The sequence below is a fragment of the Lupinus angustifolius genome, chromosome LG08 (assembly GCF_001865875.1).
Source record: "Lupinus angustifolius cultivar Tanjil chromosome LG08, LupAngTanjil_v1.0, whole genome shotgun sequence".
Taxonomy (NCBI): domain Eukaryota; kingdom Viridiplantae; phylum Streptophyta; class Magnoliopsida; order Fabales; family Fabaceae; genus Lupinus; species Lupinus angustifolius.
The window spans coordinates 11,426,422-11,451,673 of NC_032016.1; the positions used below are offsets into that span (position 1 = coordinate 11,426,422).

The following is a 25,252-nucleotide window of genomic DNA, read 5'->3' on the forward strand; positions in this document are numbered from 1 at the left end:
TTAAACGATTAACAAAATATCTATATATATCATTTAGTATATCAAATTACATATTCATAATAATAATTAATATTGAGAAGACTTTATCTACAAGATATATGGATTACATTTAATCAGGTTTATGGTCGAGTTTAAAAGCTAGTCTGGTCAATATTTGGATCGAGTTAGCCTTCGAATATAAAAAAACCATATTCGAGTTCAAAAATGAATTGTTACAACTTAATATTTTATAGCCAATTACATACTCCCCAATACCAATTGTTTTATTTATGTCAAATATAAGCAAATTTAGTTATTTATATAGCTTTCAATAATCACTTTTAATGAGAAAAAATTCTCATATATCACATTTTGAATATTAATCATAACTATTTTAATATTTTTATCAAAACAATAAATTTTATTTTATTTAATTAATTTCTTTATTTGAACACCTAATTTTCTTAGTATATACTAAAAAACAAAACAGAAAAATATAAGAGAATGAAAATAGACAACCTTATATTTTTTGTGGTTTTAAAAGTTAATGATATATCTTATTCAATTAGGGATATTTTAAGTATTATTTGGGGCTTTATAAAATTAAAATAATTTTATAAAAAAAGGGACATGGGTATTTTACTCTTTATATGTTTTTAAACCATTTTTATTCTCTTTTAATATTATATTCCTAATCCATAGTTATAAAAAAAAATTGGTTATCTAACAGTTTTGTTTTAATTAATTCATTTGTTTTAAAAATAATTTAATTAAGATGTTACAAAATATAATGTTATAAATAAGATGAAAATGCATGGGAAAAGGGATGGAGAGGAAAAAGTGGAAAAAAAATCAAAAATGTCATCTCATTTTCCATGTCTTTCTTCGCGGAGAAAGACTTGATTGGAAATGAAACTATCTAGAGACAAGATCCTAATAACATATTAATATTTTAATTTTAATTAAATTTTATTTTAAATGATAACATCCAAAACCATAAAATATATTTATCTCTAAATATGACATATTACATATGTCTTTATAAAATTTTTCTCTTCTTCCCATTGAAAAACTTGCTCTATGTCCCTTAATTGCGCTTGTAAACGCCTTTCCCACTGTGTCATGATGACTCGTTGGGATCACATCTGTTGTTTCACTTTGTGTACTATTCTATGTACTATCAATTCTTATTGGTTGAAAAATTTTATTTAAGTTAAAATTGTAATTATTAAATATTTTTCTGGCCAATCATATCTCCTAACACATAGAATGGTACAAAGTTGTGGGACAACAGATCTGTTCCCTGACTCCTTAGCATACGTGGCCTCTTCTATTGTGGGTAAGTTTATATATTTATTTTTTGTATTTATTTAACAATCTATTTTCTTTATATTCCCCTTTTATATATAATAAATAAAATAATTCCTTTTTTATTTTAACAATAGTAATTAAAATCAACAATATTCAAATAGATGATATTTAATAATTCATTCTCTTTATATATACTAATTAAGTAAATAAATAATTAATTAAATTTAATCAAATTTTTTTTTAATAAGTTTAGCATTTTTTTAAAAATATTTTAGATCTACTATTATAAATACTTTAAGAGAGATGCAATACAGTATCTTTTCTCTCAACTCAAGATGAGAAGTGGTCGTGTTTTAGCTACCATCTTCTAATACATGGGGTGATGATTCATAACCAATGTTGCTTATTTTTTCTTAATTTCTACCTTGAGCCTTTTAATTCTTTTATTTTTAAAATGACTTTTCCTAATTCAGAAAGTATTCTACTAATTAATCACTAAGAATTATTTTCTTATTAAAAAATGTTTTATCAATTAAATCTAAAATTATCTTTCAATATTATAATTAGTTAAAAAAAATGGGTATTTAAAAGGAATGTCATGACTCATTTTGTATTTTTCTTTATGTTCTAGATTGAGAACGGTCGTGATCATTAATACTATATTTTTTATCTTCCAAAGCAAGAAGACAGGGGAAGACAATTCACAATCAATATTGTTCTTTTCTATTACTTCCCTTGATTATCTAAAGTTTGAAGTAAAATGAAGTTTTCTCCATATTGAGGGGCGAAATCATTCCAATTTTCATTCTCTCTTCGTAAGTCGTGTAACTAATAATAATCAAAAATTAAATTACGACATCTTAATATGTATGAAATTAGTTAAATTTATTTATATAAGTGACTAAAAGGAGTATATAGTAACTAATTTGTACTATATCATTTATGTAAATTTCAACAATTATACTATATGCAATAAAAAATGGTAACAACTTGCCTTTTAATTACATGTAGGAAATTCCATTATTATTGATTTTTTATTCTATATATATTCATATTGAAATAATAATGCCTTAGTTATTTCTGGATAATAAATTAAGTAGTTAATTTGTTCCTTCAAATATCATATGGCCACAAACTTGGTCCTCTAAAAAATTTCTCACCAAATTAGTCCATCGATATTAAATTTTTTATTAAGTTATTTGTAAAAGAAATTTGTCGCTATATTAATTCTTCAAATATTACACTTGTCATCTAGTTAATGCTTGAAAGAAAGAATGATGAGAGAAAAAGAGGAAAGAAGACAACTATTTTGAAAAAATCCCTGTGAAGAAAGGCAAGAGGGGGAAACACTTTTTACCGATGTAGTTAGATATACATATATAATATATCAACATCAATATTGAAAAATTAATAAAAAAACCAATAAATTTTTATTTTATTAAAAACTTAATTTTAAATAAAAATTGGTCGTATAACTAATATGGTTCAATTGAAAACCGACCAATATGACTGGTTTTGACTGACATAATTATATAACTGGTATAATTAGTATATTGTACCTGTATTATGGCTGATTTACGGATTGAACTGGTCGGCACGAACCGATTTTTACAACATTGATATGAAGTGTGGGAAAAAATTCCTTGGACTATGGAGGAGCTATGTGGGCTGGGTGTGGGACTGTAGACCCATAAGATGTTTTTTTTTTTGCACAATGAGGATGGAAAAACGTGTGGGAAGATTGATAGTTCAAAAAAAAATTTATTTGAAGTTGGATCAAGCTCTAATGTTGGTAACAAAGTAAAGAAGCACTTTTAAAAAAATAGTAAAGACAAACGTGGAGGACAGTGAATGACTAGAAAAGGTGAAGAAAAATTCTTGAAAGAAATTAGTCTCAACTTATTTCAATTCCAATAATTTGTTGGTGAAGAAGAGGGCTAAGAAGAATCAAAATATGAAAGAAAAAATTAAGGTGAGACAACAAAAATATTTTAATATAATATTTTATTTATATTTGGATATGCAATATTTTAATTTGTTTGAAGATAAGGTGAGACAACAAAAATAATAGAGTTTTTTTATTTGAGTGTAACTGATGTAACTTTATATAATTTTGAAAGAATAAAACTGAAAAGTTGATTATTGAAAGCTACTTTCATTTTCTACATGTTAATTTAAATAACTTTCTCAAATGCTACAAATTCATTTTTTAAAAGCTATAAACTCATTTTTTTAAAAGCTATAAACTCATTTTTTTTAAAACTACAAGTTGTCTTTATTTTTTCTTTCAATCTTACATCTTATAATATTTTATTAATTAAAAATTACTCTTTACAACTTTTATTTATGAAAATAATAACTTACAATGCTAAATTTATTAAAGAAAGGATAGGAGTTGAGTGGTAATGCATGTTATATCACTAATAAAAATAAGAGAAATATAATATTCTTGTTTTTTTAATAATTAATCTTAAATTAGAAAATTTGGAAGAATTTACTAGCTCTTAGTGTAACACATTAGCCTTGATATATGATTTTTATCAGTCCATGAATTTGTTAAACTTGACACACTTTAAGTTTACAATACAATCGAATCTATAAATATAGACTCAAATGAATTGCATGCAAGAGTTATAAATCATTTTTAAGTTGTTAATTAAAAATGAAGCAAAATAGATTATCCACCCGAAATTATAAATCACAATAAATATTCTAATATTGCATTATTAAATTTTCAAAAACATATCAATTTCTAACATGCTTTAAAGGTAAAATTTGAGAAATTATTTACAATTTCAATATACCATAAAATTAACAATATTTAATATAATAAAATGTTTAAATTGATTTCATACCTTAAATATAGTAATGAAATATTGAAATTAGTTTCATACTTCAAATATACTTTTTTCATTAATAAAATAAAGAAAGAAAAATTGTACACTAAAATTTTAAAGCCAGAGATTAGCTATTATGATTATTTGATCAATAGAGATACTAAGTATATCGACAATTCATTAAAATTATAGTATTTGTATAATAACGTTTATATTTTTTATATAAATATTTATATCCATTGACGTGTCACGTGTAAGATAATTTTATTAGGTATAGGATAAATTTATATTTATATTTTGGAAATAATAATAAAATGCATATCGTAGTATTGAACTAAATCTTTTTGAGAAAAATAGACCAAATGTCAATGATGTAAGATTATTTTATAATGTGGATGCATCATCTATATATTAATTATCATTAATTTTTAAGTAAAAGTAATAATTTACTTATCATATGAGAGTCTTTATAATAACCGGTGGCGGATCTTTAACAAAATCTTAGGATGAACAATAATATTTAATTAAATAACAAAATATAAATAAACATACATGATTGATCAAAGATAAAATTGTCAACAATTTATTCAATATATATAAATTACTATGTTAACCGTAAGAAATTCATCTTCTATCTTACTACGTAATTTTGTATAGTTGGTCATACCCAAAATGATATTTATGTAGTGGTTGAATCATAATAAATAAAATAATACGAATAACTTGATAATATAATATATGACTTATGATAGAAAATACTTTTAAACATTAATGACTAACACCAAGAATAAAAAGTTGACATTGACATCTCAAATTAATATTCATTTTCATTAAAACTCATAGAATAGAATTTTTGGACAATATATATTATCAATATTAAATTACTTATGAGTATTCTTAAAGTATATATTATCAATACATACATAATCTCTTTCATCAAATATAAAATTATTATGAACTCAAACAAAGTCATATTATTATAAGCAATATCAACGTGTAAGAGAATTTGATCTATTATATATAATTTTAGAAGGACCACACAAGTTATATTATATTTATTTATGAAGCTACAAATTAAAGAAATATGTGAGTTTCAACTTGTATCTCCATAAAGACGTCATTTAGGTGTAGGTAAATAGAATATATATGCTCCAAAAAGTGTGTCACTCTATGTTACACATTTTATAATTTAAAAGTTTAATAATTAAGTATTTTTATGACTAAATATAGTAACTGACACATGAAGCGACACACTTTGTGAGACAACATATATATTTTCGTAAGAAAACAAAAGATAAATAGATTTTTTTTAAAATCCAGGGAGGCAGCTGCCCCCACCTGTCCCTTCCATCATCCGCCACTGAAACCGTGTATAGATATTAAACTCAGGTAAAATACTAATTCTAAAAAATAGTTACTTATCATCTAATAATTTTATTAATAAAGTGTACACGTTTTTTGATAGTACTAAAGATATTTTATTATCTTTTAGGTAAGAAATTAATTCATTTTGAAGTATATAATTTTCCGTCTCAATAAATGTCGCTGTAAAAAAATCGAATCATTAATTTTTTTTTTAATATTTCAGGAACCTAGCGGTATTCCAACGCCTAACAAATAACATACTTTTAGTACCTATCATTCATCATTAGGTAATTAATTAATTTAATATGTATTTTATTGGACGTAATAGGTATACTTCATAAAATTTATTGGAATGAAACATTAGGTAAAATATTAAATTATTTATTATATTTAATATAGTAATAATATATATATTTATAATATGTAATGCTTACAAAATTATTGGTATATAAATTTAGTAAATAAAATGACAATTAAAGTATTAAATAAATAATAAAAATCAACGATTTAAAAAACTTTTAATATTTATTAAAAATATAAATATTAAAATCTTAATAAAACGTAGATATGTTTAGTACCTTTCTTCATTAAAAACATGAATATATTATATATATTTTTTAGTGAAATTATAATTACACTCCCTAAGTTGTGAAATTCTCTGAGTTTTAATGAAATTATCAAATTACCTCTTACTTTTTTGCACCTACACAAACTCCCTTAATTTTTATACTTTCATTACACTGATCACCTCTACACATGAGAAATAAGTATAATCTTTTGAATAAAAATGTGATAAATACAATTAAGTTAAACAAAACATGGTATATTCTAGAGAAAAGTCCAAAAATATATAAATCAATGTATCTTAATTATTTTTTGTTACAAAATGCATCAACAATTCTATAGAGATATTGTTTAAATCGCTCTTATACTATATCGTAACAAATCAAAAATAATAAAAAATTATCTACTCATATATTATTTTTATATTATTTGGACTTATCTCCACAATATACCATATAGAGGTGATCAGCGTAACAAAAGTATAAAAACTAGAGGTTGTGTAGGTATAAAAAATGATAGATAATTTATATAATGTCACTAAAATTCATGGGTATTAGTATAATTTACTCTTATTATAAATGTATTCCATCATATTGTGAAAACTCTATACTCGAACATGTTAGAATAACATTGCATCCAACAAAGTGTAATCAGCTAGACAAAAAAAATACTAATATCTAAACAATCGTCTAGCATATATTAAATATATTACCCCACCTAACATATCACAATTTTGTGATCCTTCAAAATAAAATAAAAAACTTCAATAATAATTTAAAAATAACTTGTTCACCAATGATAAATGAGAAACATGAAAATGAAATGTAGATCTGATTTTTTGTCTTAGTTGATTTATTTAGGTCAACTAAGAAATAGATGTAGCAGCAATATAAAGAACTCAATTGTATGGACAAACAAAGATTATATCTTCCCAACTGTATACTATTTTCTTCTTTATATCGAACTAATGACATATTATTATATGAATAAAAATAAAATTAACATTCGAATTAATTTAAGGACAAATAATAAGACATCATTTAAAACATGTAATCTCTTTAGTATTATATGACTCAAAAACAACATAATTTATGTATGTAAAAGACAAAAGTTGATGTATTGCATGTGGGAACAACGTTGTCCTTCTATTTGGCCAACCTTTTTGGTTCTCTCTCAGTGCACCACTGACTTCTTTGTCTTCCATTTCTATACAACTCTAACTCTTTTTGTTAGTGCCCAATTATTCCTTTTTCTTAGTTTTATTCACTTCATGTGGATAATCATGTCACTGTTTTCTTCTATTCTATGCATTTTTAATATTTATATATATTTGTTATTTATGAAATGATGTCATTGATGCAGAATCTAATACTGGGCATCTTGGTTTTGCTTCAATCATGGCTTTCTCTTCTTGCTTTTTGAATTCTCCATTGTTGAAGGTACAGTTTCTGTGTAATCAGTGTTATTTTATGTGCTCTTTTTTTACCCCTTCTTGATTTTGTCCATTTGAGTTTTTATTTATTTATTGAAAATGGGCATCTAGCATAGAATTTGATAATAAAAAATGATTACTGTTGAAAGGGGCATTTATGAATCTTTTGATATTTGAGATCAGTGTTTGCATATTCTATGGAATATGGATCTTTACAAGGGGGAAAGTTGGTATGGTGATATTAAAAAAAGAAGAGTTTTCTGTTTCAAAAAGTTGACTTTCTTGATCATTAAACCTATAAATCTATTTAGTTGCATATCTGAGTTGATCCATAATTTAAAGAATAATTTGCATAACTTGGTTATTTCAAACTGATACAATAGTTAGATTATAAGGGAAGATAAAGATAACATGTTTTATTTACTTTGATGTATGTTGGAACAAATGTACCATCAATGATACATTTCTTTGTGAAATGAAAAAATCCAAGTCCCATGTAGGATGGAGGAAACACTTGTAGAGTGTTTATAAGCCCTTAGTGCACTCTTGGGGTGTGCCCCAAGAGTACAAGGGTTTTGTGGTGGGTGAGGACAAACACTATCAAAACCCCACACACGCACATACCACCTGACAGTAGTTCGGCTGGGTCAGGTTTGGGCCCAACAAAAAAAAAATTTGGGACGTGTTAACCAAGTCAATGCATGCTTGGCTCATACGTTGACCAAGTCAGCATGGTCGTTACCAACTTTAAAGGATGAGAGGAAGATCCGGTCAATGTGGCCGATGGCTACTCTTGGCCATCACATCTTGAGATGAGTTCTTTTTTATGGGCGGCCGGATTGACATTATTGTTGGAGGTCTCCGCTTATAAATAGAGGTTCCTCATTCAGAAAATTCGTACCAATTGAGAGCATTTTCTCAACTTTTCATCTCTCTCTCTGTCGAAGCACTTTCGACTCCCTTCTCCCTCTTTCTTTCCGTAGTACTGAAATTGGCACGGACAACCAAATTGTAGCAATCAAATCGTGGGTGAATCCGAGATCGGTTCTTACCGTGCAGTAAGAATACGGAAACAGACACATTTTAGGCAGTATCACGACTTAAAGAGAGCGACATAGTCGTGACTCAGCCAATATTATATCTTCGGTGTCATGTTTAATTGTTGCAATTGGTTTACAACAATGTATAATACATAAATTGTGTAGTTCTGAGTTATAGGAATGTTGCTTACAATTGAGGTTGTATTTCTTATAGATTGATCACTATGGGAAGACTATACAGCCTTGTGGTGCAATTGGTATGGGGCAGAAGTTTTCTCTTCCTATCAGAAGTGCCAGTGTTGAACTTCCTAACCAACACATTTTGAGAAGTAAACTTAACATAACTGGTGATAGGAGTTTCTTAGGAGGATCAAGAATTGTTGAACCAAAAGTTATGAGTTTGGTTCAATACCGAAAAGCGAGTCCAGCATATGCTTCATGTAAATCCTTTTCTATGCTCTCAGTTTTATGCTTTCAATATTCATGTCTAATTCTGGTCCAGATTAATTAAACATTCTATTCAAGTTTTAAGTATTTTGGTTTTGCATCAATATAATCTCATTGATTAATTGATGTGACTTACCATTACATGTTGATTAATTGATATTATTTACAATAAATCAAAACTTGCTATCAAATTTGGAGATTGATTTGAAGTATTTGATACAAAACTTATGCTGCAATGAATGGCCTAAAGATTTTGCTTTTGCTTGCTTCTGTTATAGTCAAACTCAGTTAATGATATATCAATGTATGATTAGATGATAGTGAAAGACTAAGATACCAACTTTGGATCAAATTAAATCTAAGATGAAAACTTTGTTAGAAAATATATAAGAAACCATGTTTAGGTACTGCATCATTTTTGTGAGTTCCATTGGTGTAATTTGTGTCCTGATTCCATGATAATAGAAACCCACATTTTAGTTGAGTAGATTTTGCTTTTAGCTGTTGCATTTTTCTATTGTGATGCAAGGTGTAATAGGAATTAATGTGGATAACATCATCAACAAATTTATATTACCAAAGGGTGTTGTTCAATTATCACTGAACATTCCTTCTTTGTGAATTACTGGTAGTAACTATATTAGTTCCAATTTCATTCTTCTACCTTCATGTTGCAGGGTTGTCCGAAGCGCAACTTGCTAGCAGCTCTTTTACAGTAGGAACAAGCGCGGTGCTCCCGTTTTATACACTCATGGTCCTAGCTCCAAATTCAGAGCTAGTATGTTTCTAACTATATCTTCAACTTTTTGGGTTCATGACAATATCTTTTCACAAGTATAGATCATATGCATAAAATGTTGTGCATGACAATATCTTCTGATATTCTTCCTATCATGCATTGAGTCTCGAATTCTATAGTTCATATGTTACCGATTCATTTTCCATAAATGCAGACCAAGAAGACTATGGAAAGTAGTGTTCCATATGTAGTCCTCGGCGTTCTATACGCGTATTTGTTGTACCTTTCTTGGACCCCCGAGACAGTAGGACTAGTTTTTGCAAGCAAATACTTGCTACCCGAGGTATATATTTTCATCAACAATGCTAACTTTCAATTTCCAAAACATTTATATCATACTTAACCATTTTCTTTCATACATGGTGCAGTTGTCTAGTATAGCAAAAATGTTCTCTAGTGAAATGACTTTAGCTTCTGCTTGGATTCATCTACTAGTTATTGATCTTTTTGCTGCAAGGTTTTTCTTCCTCTAAACACTTTCTACCTTCATTTTTTTTCTCTCATTCTTTTGTGATTCTCCTAATACCATATTTGTGGCTATGAATTCAGGCAAGTTTATCAAGATGGACTGAAGAATCAGATTGAGACTAGGCATTCTGTTTCTTTTTGCTTGTTGTTTTGCCCTATTGGGATTGTTAGTCATGTCATTACCAAGGCATTGACCAAAACTACCATAGAAAATAATGATGGCTTGTAGAAATGTGCTTGTTGCGGCATAGAAAAAGGGTGGTCCAGTGCACGAGGCTTCCACTTAGTGGCAGCCCAGTGCTTGCACCTGCATAGAACCAAATAAAATTTTCAGAGACTCATGTTCAAGATAAAGTTGTTAATAAATGTCATTGGGATTCTTTATCCTCAATCAAAATATTATATTATGATCGGTTTTACTTAATGGTACTCTTTTGGTATAACCAAGGTTATTCCCCACATCATAGACAAAGAACTAATCTATTTCGAAGTGTGTGACTGCCCATCTTTTGTCACGTAATATGTGTCACTCCATGTGCCACGAGCTCTGATTGGTTGAAAAAAAATATTTAAGTTAAAAATATAATTATTAAGTATTTTATGGCCAATCACAACTCACGGCACCTGGAGTGACACATATTGTGGGACAGATGTGCTCCCCAACAAGTATTGCTCTCAAGAATCGAACCCTTAATATTTTGGTCTACCTAAGGATCTAGTGAGACCTTACGTCACTAGATCAACGTGTTGGTATGTAACTTCCTTAAGGCCCACATCAAATTTTGATTTTCAACCTACTTTTTTCTCCTTGACAATGAGATACCTGCTTTGTCAAATTGCAAAACCAGAATCCTCAAAGTTAGCATGTAGTTCCAAATTCATTGTTCTTCTCACTTGAAAACTTTTCAGTTTACCCTTTTAGTAAGCTTGGTTAGTTATGATGAGTGATAGTATCACATCAAAATTACATCAACTATGTTTATAAAGTTTGGAAATGGAAGTTCTGAAAATCTTAAGTCACATATCTAGAATGTTTAGTGCAATTAAACAAGTACTTAACATATACATATGCCATGTAGGAACACATTTGATCACTAAGATATGAGACAATTATCCCTATATACACAATCTACACCATAATCATATGGTATGATATTTTATTTCATAATTGAATTAGTTAGACTATTGGTAAATTTATTTTTGAGAATGAGACAACATGGTATATTATTTTAGTGGAAATGAGTCGGATCTAGGTCCACTCAACTCAATTCCAATACGATCAATATTTTCAGTTTGAACTCGACTCGTCAACTCAAATTTGAGTACATGAACGATTCAATTTGATTCAATTTGAGTTCACGAACTATTTAATTTGAATCGTGACTTTGATTTTGTTTAGCTCGTTAAGAGTTTCCAAACTATTTAGTTCTACTTATTAGCTCAATTGGTTCGTCATCTCGGATAATAATTATTTATTTAACTTGGATAAATTTAAGGGTGGAAACAAATCATATCAAACCTTGGCGTAAATAGGCTTGACATGTTCAAATATTGCAGCCTAAGCCTAACTTGTTTGTCTGTTTAAGTTTTTTTCCAGACCTATTTAAAAGTTTGTTTAAAAGTATGATATGACATGATAACTTATTTAAAAGTATGTTATAATCTAAAGATCAATAGACTTTTAAATATGACTAATTTGTCTACCTTTAAATAGAGTCATAGGCCAACATTAATTCACAAATCTAACCATTTCAAAATTTGAATGCAAAATTGAGATTTATATATTTTGTATTTATTTTATGTATATATTATATAAAATAATTAATATAAATATATAATAAAGTTATGTAGGCTGGTTTATTAGGCTTAATATGTTTTTAGGAAGTTTATACCTAACATATTTAAGTTAAATAAGTTTTTTGAAAAGCCTATCCCTAACTTATTTGTTAAAAAGGCATGACTTTTTAGGCTAGGTATTAGGCATCTCATAAATAATCTAGTTTGGTTTGACTCTTCTATAAATTTAAAAATTCTCTCTATATATATATATGTAGCATTAAATGTGGATTAATATGATACTATGAAATTTTTTGGTGATATAAGTTGAGTGTTTTTTGGAAGCTAAAGCTATTACACTTGGTATTTTTTCTAATTTCCAAAGTGGAAATGACAATAAAGGCCACTAGTTTAAAGTTATAAATGAAAGGACTAATGAGAATTACAAAGGAAAAAAAATGACGATTAAGTTGATAATTAATTTTTTTTGAACAAAATCGAAGATGTCAAATTATTTTGAGAGAATCCTAGTGTATCATACATGTGCATCATCTATCATTCATTTATTAATATATTTTTATATTATTAAGGGTATTTTCTCACTTTTTGGATAATAAACTAATTAATTTTGGGTTTGTGGCCGTCCTTCCTAACAAGTGTTTGTTTATAGGAATCAAACCCTTGTTCATAGGGATTAGCACTAAACCAATGTCTGGTTGGTATTCGTTTATTAATTTTCTTAAATAAATTTGCAACCAAAATTAAGGGGAAAAAACATGTATGCTAACAACGAACATTTGTTCAACTGATACATGTTTTGTTTAATTCCCTTAAGCAAAGTTTCGGAGTTCGAGGCTTATATATAAAAAATATCTGTCAGAAGAGTTAGTCTCATATACCTATGGAAGTTTCCCAGTTCGGACATGATTATCTGTTGCGGGCGAGTATACGAGTGGAAAACAAAACAAAAAAAACAGATATGCACCCGGGTGATGGAGATATCAGAATTCTGAAACGCGGGGAAGAAAGAGTGCATTGAAGTTCAAAGTGGAAAACTCAATAAACACAAACAAGAAAAGTTAGATCAAATTAGGGTTAGGGTTTTCTTTCCTCAATCACAATCAACTCAGGTTCACATAATTGGAGAAACTACACATCACTATCTTGCTAGGTCTTTCGAACTCCTAAATTCGATTAATCAATTTAGGTTTTATCTTTTACTATTCTCGGTTTTCATCCCTTAATTTTGGAACTGACGAACTTTGTGCGTTTCTGTGATTCGCTCTGGTTGTGAATGATTGTTCTGTAAATCCTTAAATTGTCGCTGTTTTCATCCCAAAAATTCAATTTTTTCTTCCGGGGTTTGGATAATTTTGCTAATTATGCTGTGCCTATTGGCTAAGATTCTGCAATTTCGATGATACATCATACAGCATTTGAATTTGTGCATTGTGTGTTTATATTCGTCCTGGTATGTTTTTATCTTCACAAGGATTAAGATTTTGTCACTTGTGGTTTCAGAAACATGTTATTAAAAGGAGTGGTATAAAAATGTTCATGCCATTGGAATGAAGGGAAATTAATAAAAAAAAAGGAGTAGAAATGAGTAGGTTATCATTCAGGCCTCGACCACTCGACATTCACAAGAAGCTTCCCATTGTCAAGTCCTTTAAGGACATTGATGATGACGAGACACCTGCTTCTACCCGTAATTCGCAATTTCTTCGTGCTGTTTCGGAGGTTGAAAATGAGGTACATGGGCTATATCTTGAAGCTTCATGGCACTATTTTATTGTACTCTGTCTGCCTTTACCGTGTTTACTATTTTAATTGTTCTTGTGTATGCCAATATGTTGGCTTGTTTTAAGCCTCCTCTGTTTTCGGATCTCCTTTATTGTTGTGCTAGTAGTTGCTAGCTTTATGCTAGCTTGTAGTTAGCATCAAGGTGATTGCTATTGTACTATATATCTCACGGGTATTTGGCCTTGGACAAATAAGAAAGACATTTGCCGGATTAACATGAACTATCTGGTTTTTATGATTACCTCATTAGAATCTATGATATATTAGTAATACATATTGTAGCCTTGAATCTTGATACTTTAAATTTTTAAATAATCAGAAGTTGATAATGCATAACCCTGACTGGCTGGCCCTGTAAAAAACTGAGTAGGAAAGAAACCCCTTGGGATCTTTTAGTTATAGAAATAAATCATATAATGTTGATTTGATCACTGACTTCTGTTTATTTTTCTTAGGTACATCCAGCTCCTAGCAAGAAAGTGGGGACTTCTGAAATTCCTACTCCTCAGTTTGTTATTGTGGATACATATGAAAGGGACTATTCATGCACTTTCTCTCAACCAACCTCCTATTTGCGGGCAAGAGGAGGTATACTGCAACTAAATAGATTATTTATTTATATTAGAATAATTCTGGAAGGTCCTTTTGTAAATTTCAATTTACAAAAAAACCTTCCAATTCTGGAAACAACTCTTCGCTTGTGGGGGTAGGGCTGCATAGATATACCCCCCCCAGATTCCACCAGGTGCGAGCCTCGTGCAATGTACTTCTCTTTTGTAAATTCCGTTTCTTGTACTGAAATTTCTATCAATTGTTGCAGCCCGGGCTGAGATTGGAGAGTTTATTGAATATGACTTGGACAATGAAGATGAGGACTGGCTTTCAGAATTTAATGAAGAAAGGAATATTCTGACACCTGAAATGTAATTTTTCAGTCTGACTTCTAGCTTTATTGATTCAGTTAATTTATTCATTCATGGTTGCTAGAGGTTGGTTTCAATTTAATCGTTTTTATTTATATATGGTGTTTTATTTTCATTTATTTGTCTTGTGTGCTATGTATTTGACATTCTAGATTGCTTGAAGTCAAGTTGGTACTTTTGATCATGGTTTAGAAATTTAACTATCATTTCTGTTACAGTAATTATCTTCATCGTATAGAAATTTATAAGTAGATTTCAGATTTTGAAATAGGTTTCATTATTGTAAAGAAGTCACACAGAATATGGATCCTGCTCATATAATATGATTAGTTTATACATTTAACACTATGGGTTTGTTAGTGTTATAAAGTATCTCATTGAACAACCCATAAAGGGTTTTTCATATGGTTTGACTCGGTCTTCGATTCCATTGAGTTTCCGACTGTTTGCACCTTATCTTTTGATATCATCCTGTAATGTTACATACATCAGAATTATTTATGCTGCTGTTTTTTACTTCTGGTTTTCATTTAAATTGTTGTGGATAGGTTTGAGAGTCTTCTTTTCAAGTTGGAAGTATTAGATCATAAAGCTCGTGAAAGAGCTGGACTTATAACACCTACTCTTGGTTCACCAATTCCTGTGCAACTACGACTTGATACTGCTATAGAGGTCACATTTTTTATAATGTGTTTTTATATGTTCAGAATCTATCTTGAATTGTATGTGGTTTAATTTACTAAGAAAAGATACTGTTAGATGGAGGCCCACTGGACTTACTCTCTTAACAGTTTTTAAACCTCTGCACGTGATAAATAAGTAATATTGAGAAAAGACTTCGGCATGAAGGCTGACTGCATTTTTCTTGTATGAGAATCACGTATTGATTTTCGTTCCGAAAATCTCAACACTTCCCTAGACCTGGATTATGGATATTTCTTGTTATTGAAGTGTTTGCCTTGTAAGGGTCTGAGTGAAATATTTAACTGTCTTAAGACAATGATGAGTTAAGGTGTAGATGTGTAGTTTTTGAAGGTTAATATTTTATTGGTATATATCTGTTTATAGCTTATCTTGTTTGGTGATTTTTAGCAGCCTTTTGCAACCTGATGATGCCAATGAATTATTAGTTTTCCCAAAGATTTTGTTATTTATGTTATTATTTATTAATTTATTTTGCTTGATACTGTCGAGATTCTTTCAACTTTCAGAATGCGTTTCATATAGTTTTCCTGCAATACAAATTTTGTTTTCAAAAGTTGTGTATATGATTCTTATTGGGCTTATCAAATGTTCTCTTTTTTATATGACAGGCCTTACAGGTGCAGTCCATCAAATATACAATTATCCGGTCTGTGTATGATTATTGGAAAGAGAAGGTATGGAATCAACATCAAACTATCACTTATTAGAGACATGCCTTATTTGTTTATAAATTTAGCTTTCTGAATGGTTTTCAAAAAATTGCCTTCATTATGAGTCCCACAACTATGGCTTGGTATGTATTAACATTCACATGATCGAATATGGACGCTGATTGGTAAATTAAGGCTGCTAGAATATGCCCTGTTCTTCACTAACCTGACAAAGGGTGGGATTACTGATCACAATAAAGTTTCATTAAGGAGCTGGAGACCGGTCAATTTGAATTATCTTTTACTCATTCATGCTGGTGTTTTCTCTGATAGTTTTGTGCTTATCCTACAATTAATTCATATCATCTAAGTTATAGCTGATCATTTTTAGTTATTTGCTATTACTACTTATTAGTCAGTATTAACTAAAAATATTGATGCATAATTGCATATGTTAAAATATCTAAAAGTATTAATCCTATTTTCCCTTTCTTTTTTTTGTTAACCTTGTTTTTGTGGACAGCGAGAAAGGTGGCAAAAGCCCATTCTGCGACGTTTGCAGGTTAGCTATCACAACATCACAATTAATAAATTTTATGTGACTGATACATTAGCATATAGGAATTTGCAGTTAAATTTAAGATAAAATGTTTGATTTAGTATTTATCAGCTCTCTTACTCAATTCAGCTACAATACCTTTTCTTCTTTTTTGATAATAAATTAGGCGACAATATCTTTGATTGTTTTGTTAGTGATATATAGTTTCTTTTAACCTTTTGACATGATCTCAAAGTTTGGTATGGAATTACCATTGAATTTATTATCTCTTGTTCTTTAATGGTTTATTGACTTCTTCAATCTTTCTCTCAGCCATGTTAATTTTGTTGATCACATTTTTTTCCAGATTTTTATGAGTACTGCCATTTTTAGTCTTAATTCACTTTATTATCAAATTTTCTTCATTCCGGGATCCATTCTTTTGAAAATCTTCTGCAGTAATTTTCTCATTTCCACTTTGTTGCTTCTCTATGTAGCTGTAGTTACTCCTTTCTTTTTGTCTGGCTAAAATAGTATGATTGAATAAGCTTATTATGAAGAGGTTTGACAAATAAACTGCAATTTGCTTGCAGCCACCTCCACCCGTTAATGACACCAACCCATATAATGTCTTTCGGCCAAGGGAGAAGACTCACAGGCTTCACACAAGAAGGGTAAGTCGAAAACATGGCTCATGTTTTCAGTGTACCTCAGTTTTGGGTAATGCTTTTTCCTCCAAGACATTGATTTATGGACATTTGTGTATAATTGTTGGTTGACCAAGACCTTACTGATTTAATGTTCAGATGCAAAGGAGAGAAAACAATGCACAGTCGTTTGAAAAGCTTCGCCAGGTTAGCTCCTGTAGTTGATTCTGGTTCTTTGGCCTCTTTTGATGTTAGTAATAATGATCTTGAAGCTTCTGTTTTGTCTGCCTGATGCTGGGATCGGGGTAGCGGGTTTATGAACTTGTGTGGTTTACCCTTGTTTTGTGAAATGTTCTTTCTATGGAAATGAATGTTAAAGTTTTTGAAGTATTTGTTCCTCTATCTACTGTTGCAGAGTATAGTAAGTTTTTTTAAATATCTGTTTCTAATATGTTATAATTGTCTAAATGGGTTGATAAGGAATAATATTTAATGGTGTTACTTTGTCATGATCTTTGGTATTGTAGTATCTTCTGTCATTTACTTTCAAGGGAACAACTTCATTAAAAATATGATGTAAAAGTCACGAATTTCGAAACTGTCTTAGGGTTATAAGATAAGATGATTGTCATCTTAGTACAAAACACAAATGGTCGGTAGGGCTGAGTGCAAATCATGATTTGAGCAAAGAGAATGAACAATTCAAGTTATATGTATTCTACAATTTATTGCATGATGTGTGTGCTGGAAATTATTTGAAAGACGACAGATGATTTGGTAAACCAAAGTACCCATCTTAATGAAGGGTGATTCATCTTAGTAAGCCAGATTGCAACTTAATACATGAAATTAATAATCTGATATTGAAAGTAATCACAAATTCACTTTAAATGAAACATGCACATTTAAAAACCGTAGAGTGGTATTCTTTTCTTGGTGTTTTTGCAATAGTACTAATGCATGTGATTGTCAATTTAAATTAAAAATGATTTGATTTGAATTCAGCTGGTTTTCTTTTCTTTTTTGGTTGTTGAAGTTTCATGAATGTCAGTGTAGCTGGTTGTTTTAACTTAGAGAGTACTGATTAAGTTATACATACAATTTAATTTATCGAGAAATGTTCATCCTAATTGCCCGTCTGAAGAAATATGTGGCTACCAGTTTTCTTTCTTTTCAAATTGGAATGTTTTCTGTGCAATTTATATATTACGGGAAAATTTATTTTGATGCTTTCTCCATGTACAGGTCAGGCGCAACCTGGACCAAGCTAAGGGCTTGTTGGAAGCTTTGATCAAGGTGTGATTTTCGAGTTATGTCCCAAGAGATATATCATATTCATATCCTTCTATATTCATGCTAATTGAGTTCATGTGCAATTATAACCAGAGGGAAGAGAAAAAGAGAGAAGTAACGGAGAGTGAAGTTACACTACAGAGGATGCAAATGAAGTATAAGGTACATATATCCTTTTGTATTATAATTGTGTACATACTTAAGAGCTAATCCTTAGAAAATTCATGTGTCTAGTCAGAATCTGGCATGTCTGTGTCTGTCATTTGATATGAGCTCGAATGAATTCCTTTTCGAATGTATATGAGACATCTTAGAAGTAGTGAAGAACTAAGAGTTTGTTTGTTGTTATTGCCCTTATTTTCTGTTCACTAGTTCATGAATCAGTGAAGGGTGTGAAAAAAAGAATAATACGGGTTGCATGTGACAAAAATACACTGTTTAGTGCACCTTTGTGGTCCAGTTTTATCCTTCTCAGGAACTTATAGGCGTTGTGGACCAATGACTTTATTTTCTCTTACTGAGCTATAAATAACGTCTACCATACGGAGAGGATTTAGTTTTAGTACTTTGTTTGGACTTGTGTACTGATGTATGGTTCTCTATTTCAGAATGAAACTGAGTTTTTGGAAGACAACTTGGCACTCACCGGATTTACTCCTGTCTCTTCCAAGTTTGTTTCAAGTGAAGAGGAATATTTTGATTCAGATGACATCGTGACAAACCATCTTCCTCGTACACGGCCTTCTGCAGTACAGAATTTGCCTTCCTACGACACCAACCCGCCCATGGTTCCGGCAGTTAGCACAAAGCAAGAGTTTAAGAGGAGATATGGCCCACAAGGATGGCCTCATAAACTGGTAATTTTGTCGTCTTATATTTTTTCGGTTATGTTCTCTTCCCTCGGTATGGTAGCTTGATGTGTTGTGTGGTATGAAATCATGCAGGATCCACTTGAGCCAGTTTTGTTGTTCACAAAACCTCTACTTCCAGAGAAGCTGGCCATGGCAGGCATTATGCCACCAAATTCTATAACAAAAAATGGGGTGTCGTCGCCTTCATACAAATTTCGCGGAAGAATGGGCAGAGGCGGCCGTATAATATTTGACCGATGGAATCCGCTTATGCAAACTCCAATTGAATGTGGTAATTCTTATTATATGCCACCAAAACCACGTCCTTCAACATATAACTAATTTGTTTCATCCAATCTGGTGCTAAGTTAGTGCTATGCTTTGGTTAGGGGAGATTTAGTTGATAATATTAGGAAAGCAATATTGCAAGGGGAGGAACAACATAGTTGAATCCTGCAAGTATTGTTTTTAGGCTGGAAGCCATATGCATCATATTTTGATATATATGAATTGAATCTTATGTATGAAGCTCGCTAAAAAACGGGATTCGACTCCTTAGTGTCTGTTTATGAGTTAGATTTTAGATGGGAAGTAAAGAAAATGGAGAGCGTGAGAGTCATCTCACAAGCGTATTTCATGGCTCTGAAGCCTTTCCTTTCTTTTCATTACCCTTCAATAACCAACTCGTAAACAACTCAGCTGGTTAAGCTTTGAAACATGAATTGAGTGTGGGTTCGGATTCTTGCAAATGCACTCCATCGCTCCCTTTTTCCATTTTTTCTCTCCTCTTAGATTCTCCTTTCAAATTGATTTGGAATTTTGGGTTTGAGTAGTTTGCATGAGGTTTTCAAACCTCATTGTCATTATTGTATAAACAAAAAGAATGACATCAATAAAAATTTACAAAGGTGTATTTTTAGTGCACATCAACTCAACATTTGTGTCTAATTTTTCTTTTCTAGAAAAGGATCTTAAGATAGTTAATAGGCATGAAATGAATTATTATATGGTTGAAGATGAAAAGTCAACACATGAGGTTAATTCTTTTCAATTAAGTATTGCATTGTCATATTCATCAATACATGGGTCTTTTCTAATCATTGACATAGAAACAAGTGGGTTTTCTAATCATTTTCTTTGATACATGAGACTATTTGATTCATTCTTATATTTAGAACCTAAATTTATGTTAAATATGTAATATTTAACCAATATCTTCTGTTTACATTAATTTTTTTAATCTTAAGTTTTTGTAATGAGTCTAGGTGAGAGACTCTTGGAAAATCACTAAGATTATTTTTTTGAAGTACATAAAGGTTCATTATTATACTACATGGGTTTCCAAAAATCTTCGTAGTGGTGTAAGGTTTCACTAGATTTCCAACATGATAAAAAAGTCAACAGTTTGATTCATGAAAGTGACACTTGTTGGGATGAGCAATCATGCATCCCAAAAGAGATTAACTGTTTACCTAGAAAGGTTGAGTTATCCTTGATATTACCAAAAAATTATACAAATGAACATTTATTACTGCCTCAAAATTATGAAAATTTACAAAACCACCTCTGCATTCTTACCCATGACAACATGTTTGGTTTGTAAACTCTTCCATAATATATTTATTCTGTTTTAACATTAATCATTGTAAATATTGTTTATGAAGTATCATAGGCTGAAATTTTAGAATAGATTTAGTCCCAAATAAAGTTTACATAATTTTACTAGATTGATAATTACCTTCACTAAAACATGTATACAAGTGGGAGGCATATAGAAATATTCTTATGTCATTTTAGTTCTTCAAGCATTAGTCTCAATGAGTAAATCACAATCATAACATTAAGACTGGTTAGGAATAGGGGCCTCCAAAGTATATATGAATAAATAAAATGGGGCTAAACCTACCCTTTATGATAACCTCATACACACAACTTTTTAACATAACCCACATAGTGATTGATTTATGAAACTATTGAGATTACCACTGGTTTTAAATGTTGTTTTCATAAAGAAAAAATACTTAAATATTTGTTTTAGATTCTTTATTACTAGTTTCACAATAAATTGAGATAAATACATATTTTCATAAAGTCTTTTCATTATTATTTATTATTGTGTATATATAATTTGACATATAAAATGATATATGTATATATATTGTCAATCATGTATATATGATAAAAAAGTTAGAGGATCAATGATACTTTCGATTAAAGTCATGTTATTATTTTGTATATAATTGAATAGAAATATATACAAACATGATGAATAAGTAACCATGGGATGGGTCATGTTTGTCCCCTACCCAACCCAAAATATTGTCAAAGTCTAATTTTTAAACCCGACCTAGACCCGATGAGACCCGATCCTATTTGGGCTCAATCATGATCATACCAAGACAGGTGAACTGATATGGTTGGTTCCTGCTCACGCCTAACCTTAACGGATAAAACTTCATGCCCTATTCCTTTTAAAATAGGTTGACGGGCATGCACGTGGCCCGGGAGCAATTTTAAATAATTAAAAAGAAAAGTTCATACAACAAAATAAAGTAGTTAGAGAGAAAAATATATATAGACATTTTTTATATTTGATATAAAGTTGAACATATCACAAACATCACATTATTTTGAGACATTAGATAATAATTTATTTGAATTCTTTTTTTTAAATACTCAGGCGGGCGGCCACATTGTCCAATAAAATGCCCACAAGTTTGACGGAAAACGAAAAAAAATACTAAATTTATATATTTTGTCCGCAAAAAATTATGAATTATGGGAATGGTGAAAAAGAATTAAGAAACAATTAGGAGAAAGATTGAAAAGGAAAGATAGAGTAATACAAGAGATGGCAAGATAAGACAATCCAATCCCACAATAAATAAAATAAAAAATTGAGTCCTCCATCAAGATGTGATCTATTAGTTTTCTATTTATATTCATTTTGAGCAAGTTGAGTCTCTACTTACTACCCTATATGATAAATGAATTGAGATTTTGGGAAAGTTTATAGCACCATGTCTACTTCAAATGTATAAATGTGAAATATTTGATTACAAGTTTAAAGGGGAAGATTTTAAAAAAATATAACTCCTTAGAACAAACCCAAATATAAAATTGAGTATTTGTTGTTTGTGGTAAGCATGTATCCGGAATGGTTGACAACTTGTCCAAAAGCTCTTTGTGGCTATGGTGATTGAGAAGAAAAAAATGAGATTAAGAGTAAATAGGGATGGTGGCTAGACTCTAATGATGTTTACTATGATAAAAAACCAAAAATCGAACTTGTGGGTACTCGTCTAAACTGAACCCAAATTTAATTGATAAATCTGGATTAATGAGTTCGGGTTCGGATTTTACTCGAGTTCAATTTTTGGATTCAGATTTGAGTTTGGTATAATTGATACGCTACCCCGAACCCGATTAATATATGTAAATTATAAAATTAGACATAAATACATATTTTAGATGGATTTCCATTGGGTTCGTGGATAATATTATTGTTTCTTTATGTACTACCAAGATTTGGTATGACTACTCCAGATGAACTAAAATATGACATGCTTTTTGATTGATTTTTTTAGCATTAAAATATGGGCGATATAAATTAACAAAATATGTGTTTTAGAATGCGTAACTTATGATACAAATAAAGATTTTCAAGAATATAAGAACTATAGCAAAAGATTATCAAAAAAACATGCAAGGTTCTGTAATGTTGTCCAGGAAAATAATTATACAAATATTTCTTTGTTGAAATATTCAACATGGTAAGGAACAATTATATTCTTGAATATACATATAGTTAAATATTGGTAATGAACTACGACAAAAATATGTCATTAACTTTTTATTCTCGATCTGAACTTAGTTTGTGAGTTTATATATTTATAAGTGTATTATTAATTTTATAGGTGTTTTTGTTCAGCATAAAAACCTACATTGCATAGTTTCTTTCAATGTATGTTCAACCACAAATATGTTTATTGCACTGCTAAAAAATTGGATCACCTCTTAAAAAATGTTTAATGATCGACTTTAAATTAATGATTGATGGTTCAAACCAATGTTGTGAAACCCGAGCCGGACGTCAAACAGACAAAAGTCCTATATTTGGTTAAACCGGTTTAAACGGTTAAACCGTCCAGTCTGACCGGATGATCCATACATAATTAATAATTTTTATGTATAAATATATAGTTATATATAAATGTAAAACTTTATATAATTAATAATTATGTATAATTATATTGAAGTAATAACATCTTCATCTTTTCTTGGATGGTAGTAAAACAAAATATTAGAGCAATGTTACATTTTTTTTAATTTTTAAGTGAACCGTCCGGTTAACTTCCTGGGTTAATTCAATTTAACCGGGTTTAACACGGCCGAACTGGAATTTTCCCGGTTTAAAGTGGTTCAACTCTCATTCGGTTAAGACTACAATACAGAGCTATTTTTAAATCCAGTCAGCGGTCAGACTGGGTGGACCGTCCGGTCCGGTCTTCACACCACTGCTCCAAACCTTCTATTGGTGTTATCTTACTATAGGATTACAAGTTACAAAAAATCATTGATGAAGTATTAGAAATCAATATATTTCATTCATTTAATGAAACAAAGGAATGAAATTGAATGAATGACCATTATACTAAAGGTTTTATATAAAAGAAACCAAAACTAACTAACTTAACAACCAAAAATCAAAGTAATCAACTAAAAATTAAGTAAATTTAACTAATTATTAGTCCAATATATTACCAACCTAAAATACTAAAATATATTTTAAAATGATGAAATAGTTATAGCTCACGAATAATTAAAGTGATATACACCTCAAGAATTGTTCTTCTTTTGGAAATACCTAATGACATATCCTAACTTTCCCACACCTAAACTATTATTTTGTAAAGTTTGCAACACTGAACCAGCTAAGATATCACTTTTAGCATAATGGTATTTAGTTAAAGACATAATCTTTAGAACCCTAATTCATTTCCCAAATTAGTTTTTGCCTACAAAGGTTAGAACTTACAAATTCAGGAATAATTTTCATTCATTTAACTTACTTGACTTCTCTTTTTGATCAGTACTTTGTTTAGTTTGTGAATTACACTCTATAATCAAGTGATATAAAACTCAATTTCTCATCTTATTTGTACAGTAAATAATTTTTTCTCACTTTTTACACTTTTGGTCCCCAAGTTTATGAAATAGGCAATTTAGTCACCAATAATAATATTGAATAACGTGGCTCAATTTAATCCCTAATGTTAATGATCGTTAATAAAGTCTAATAGAGTGTATGACATTACATATTAAGTAGTGGGAAAAAAACATTTTTATTATCGGAGAGACAAGTTTTTATTTTCTCTTTTACACTTACGAATAAAAGTATCATTACATTATATTAAAGGATAAAACTGTCACATCAAATTATTTTTTCCTTTGTTTATTTTCAATACCGGAGAGGATATCAACCCATAATATTACACCTCCATCGTAAACCTTCGTGACATAATTGACTAATTGAATCTAATTTCAGGAACCAAGTTGACTGAATTTGATTAATTTTAGTAACCAATTGATTGAACTTTATCAAATTTGAAGAACTAAGTTGATAAATTGAATCAATTTTTATGGATTAAATTAAAAATATACTTCGAAAAAAGTTTTTAAATATAAAATTGGAACAAGAATTAGAGCATTTATTATTAATATCATACTGGTCATCAAATCAATTAGGATATTGATATAGTGATATAACGGTTCAATTAGTGGTTTACTGATTAAACCGCATACTAGTGAAGTTAAATATATA

At 29.8% G+C, this 25,252-nt stretch overlaps 2 protein-coding genes across 3 annotated transcripts; both read left to right on the forward strand.

Annotated features, from left to right (window-relative positions):
* On the forward strand, positions 7,182 to 10,666 carry LOC109353620 (protein ABA DEFICIENT 4, chloroplastic). The gene is made up of 7 exons (XM_019595952.1): positions 7,182 to 7,284; positions 7,419 to 7,495; positions 8,743 to 8,968; positions 9,653 to 9,753; positions 9,929 to 10,057; positions 10,143 to 10,231; positions 10,324 to 10,666. Exons 2-7 carry the CDS (start codon positions 7,454 to 7,456, stop codon positions 10,469 to 10,471), a joined length of 735 nt encoding a protein of 244 aa, XP_019451497.1. The 5' UTR covers positions 7,182 to 7,284; positions 7,419 to 7,453; the 3' UTR covers positions 10,472 to 10,666.
* LOC109355132 (enhancer of polycomb homolog 2-like) lies at positions 13,009 to 19,972 on the forward strand. Of its 2 annotated transcripts, none has more exons than XM_019598091.1 (13): positions 13,009 to 13,189; positions 13,557 to 13,770; positions 14,277 to 14,409; positions 14,642 to 14,744; positions 15,293 to 15,416; positions 16,058 to 16,123; positions 16,623 to 16,661; positions 17,231 to 17,311; positions 17,444 to 17,491; positions 18,530 to 18,580; positions 18,671 to 18,739; positions 19,186 to 19,434; positions 19,522 to 19,972. In XM_019598091.1, exons 2-13 carry the CDS (start codon positions 13,621 to 13,623, stop codon positions 19,768 to 19,770), a joined length of 1,362 nt encoding a protein of 453 aa, XP_019453636.1. In that variant the 5' UTR covers positions 13,009 to 13,189; positions 13,557 to 13,620; the 3' UTR covers positions 19,771 to 19,972. The 2 variants fall into 2 exon arrangements, with proteins under 2 accessions (XP_019453636.1, XP_019453635.1); XM_019598090.1 differs by having other exon boundaries at positions 13,010 to 13,189; positions 13,540 to 13,770.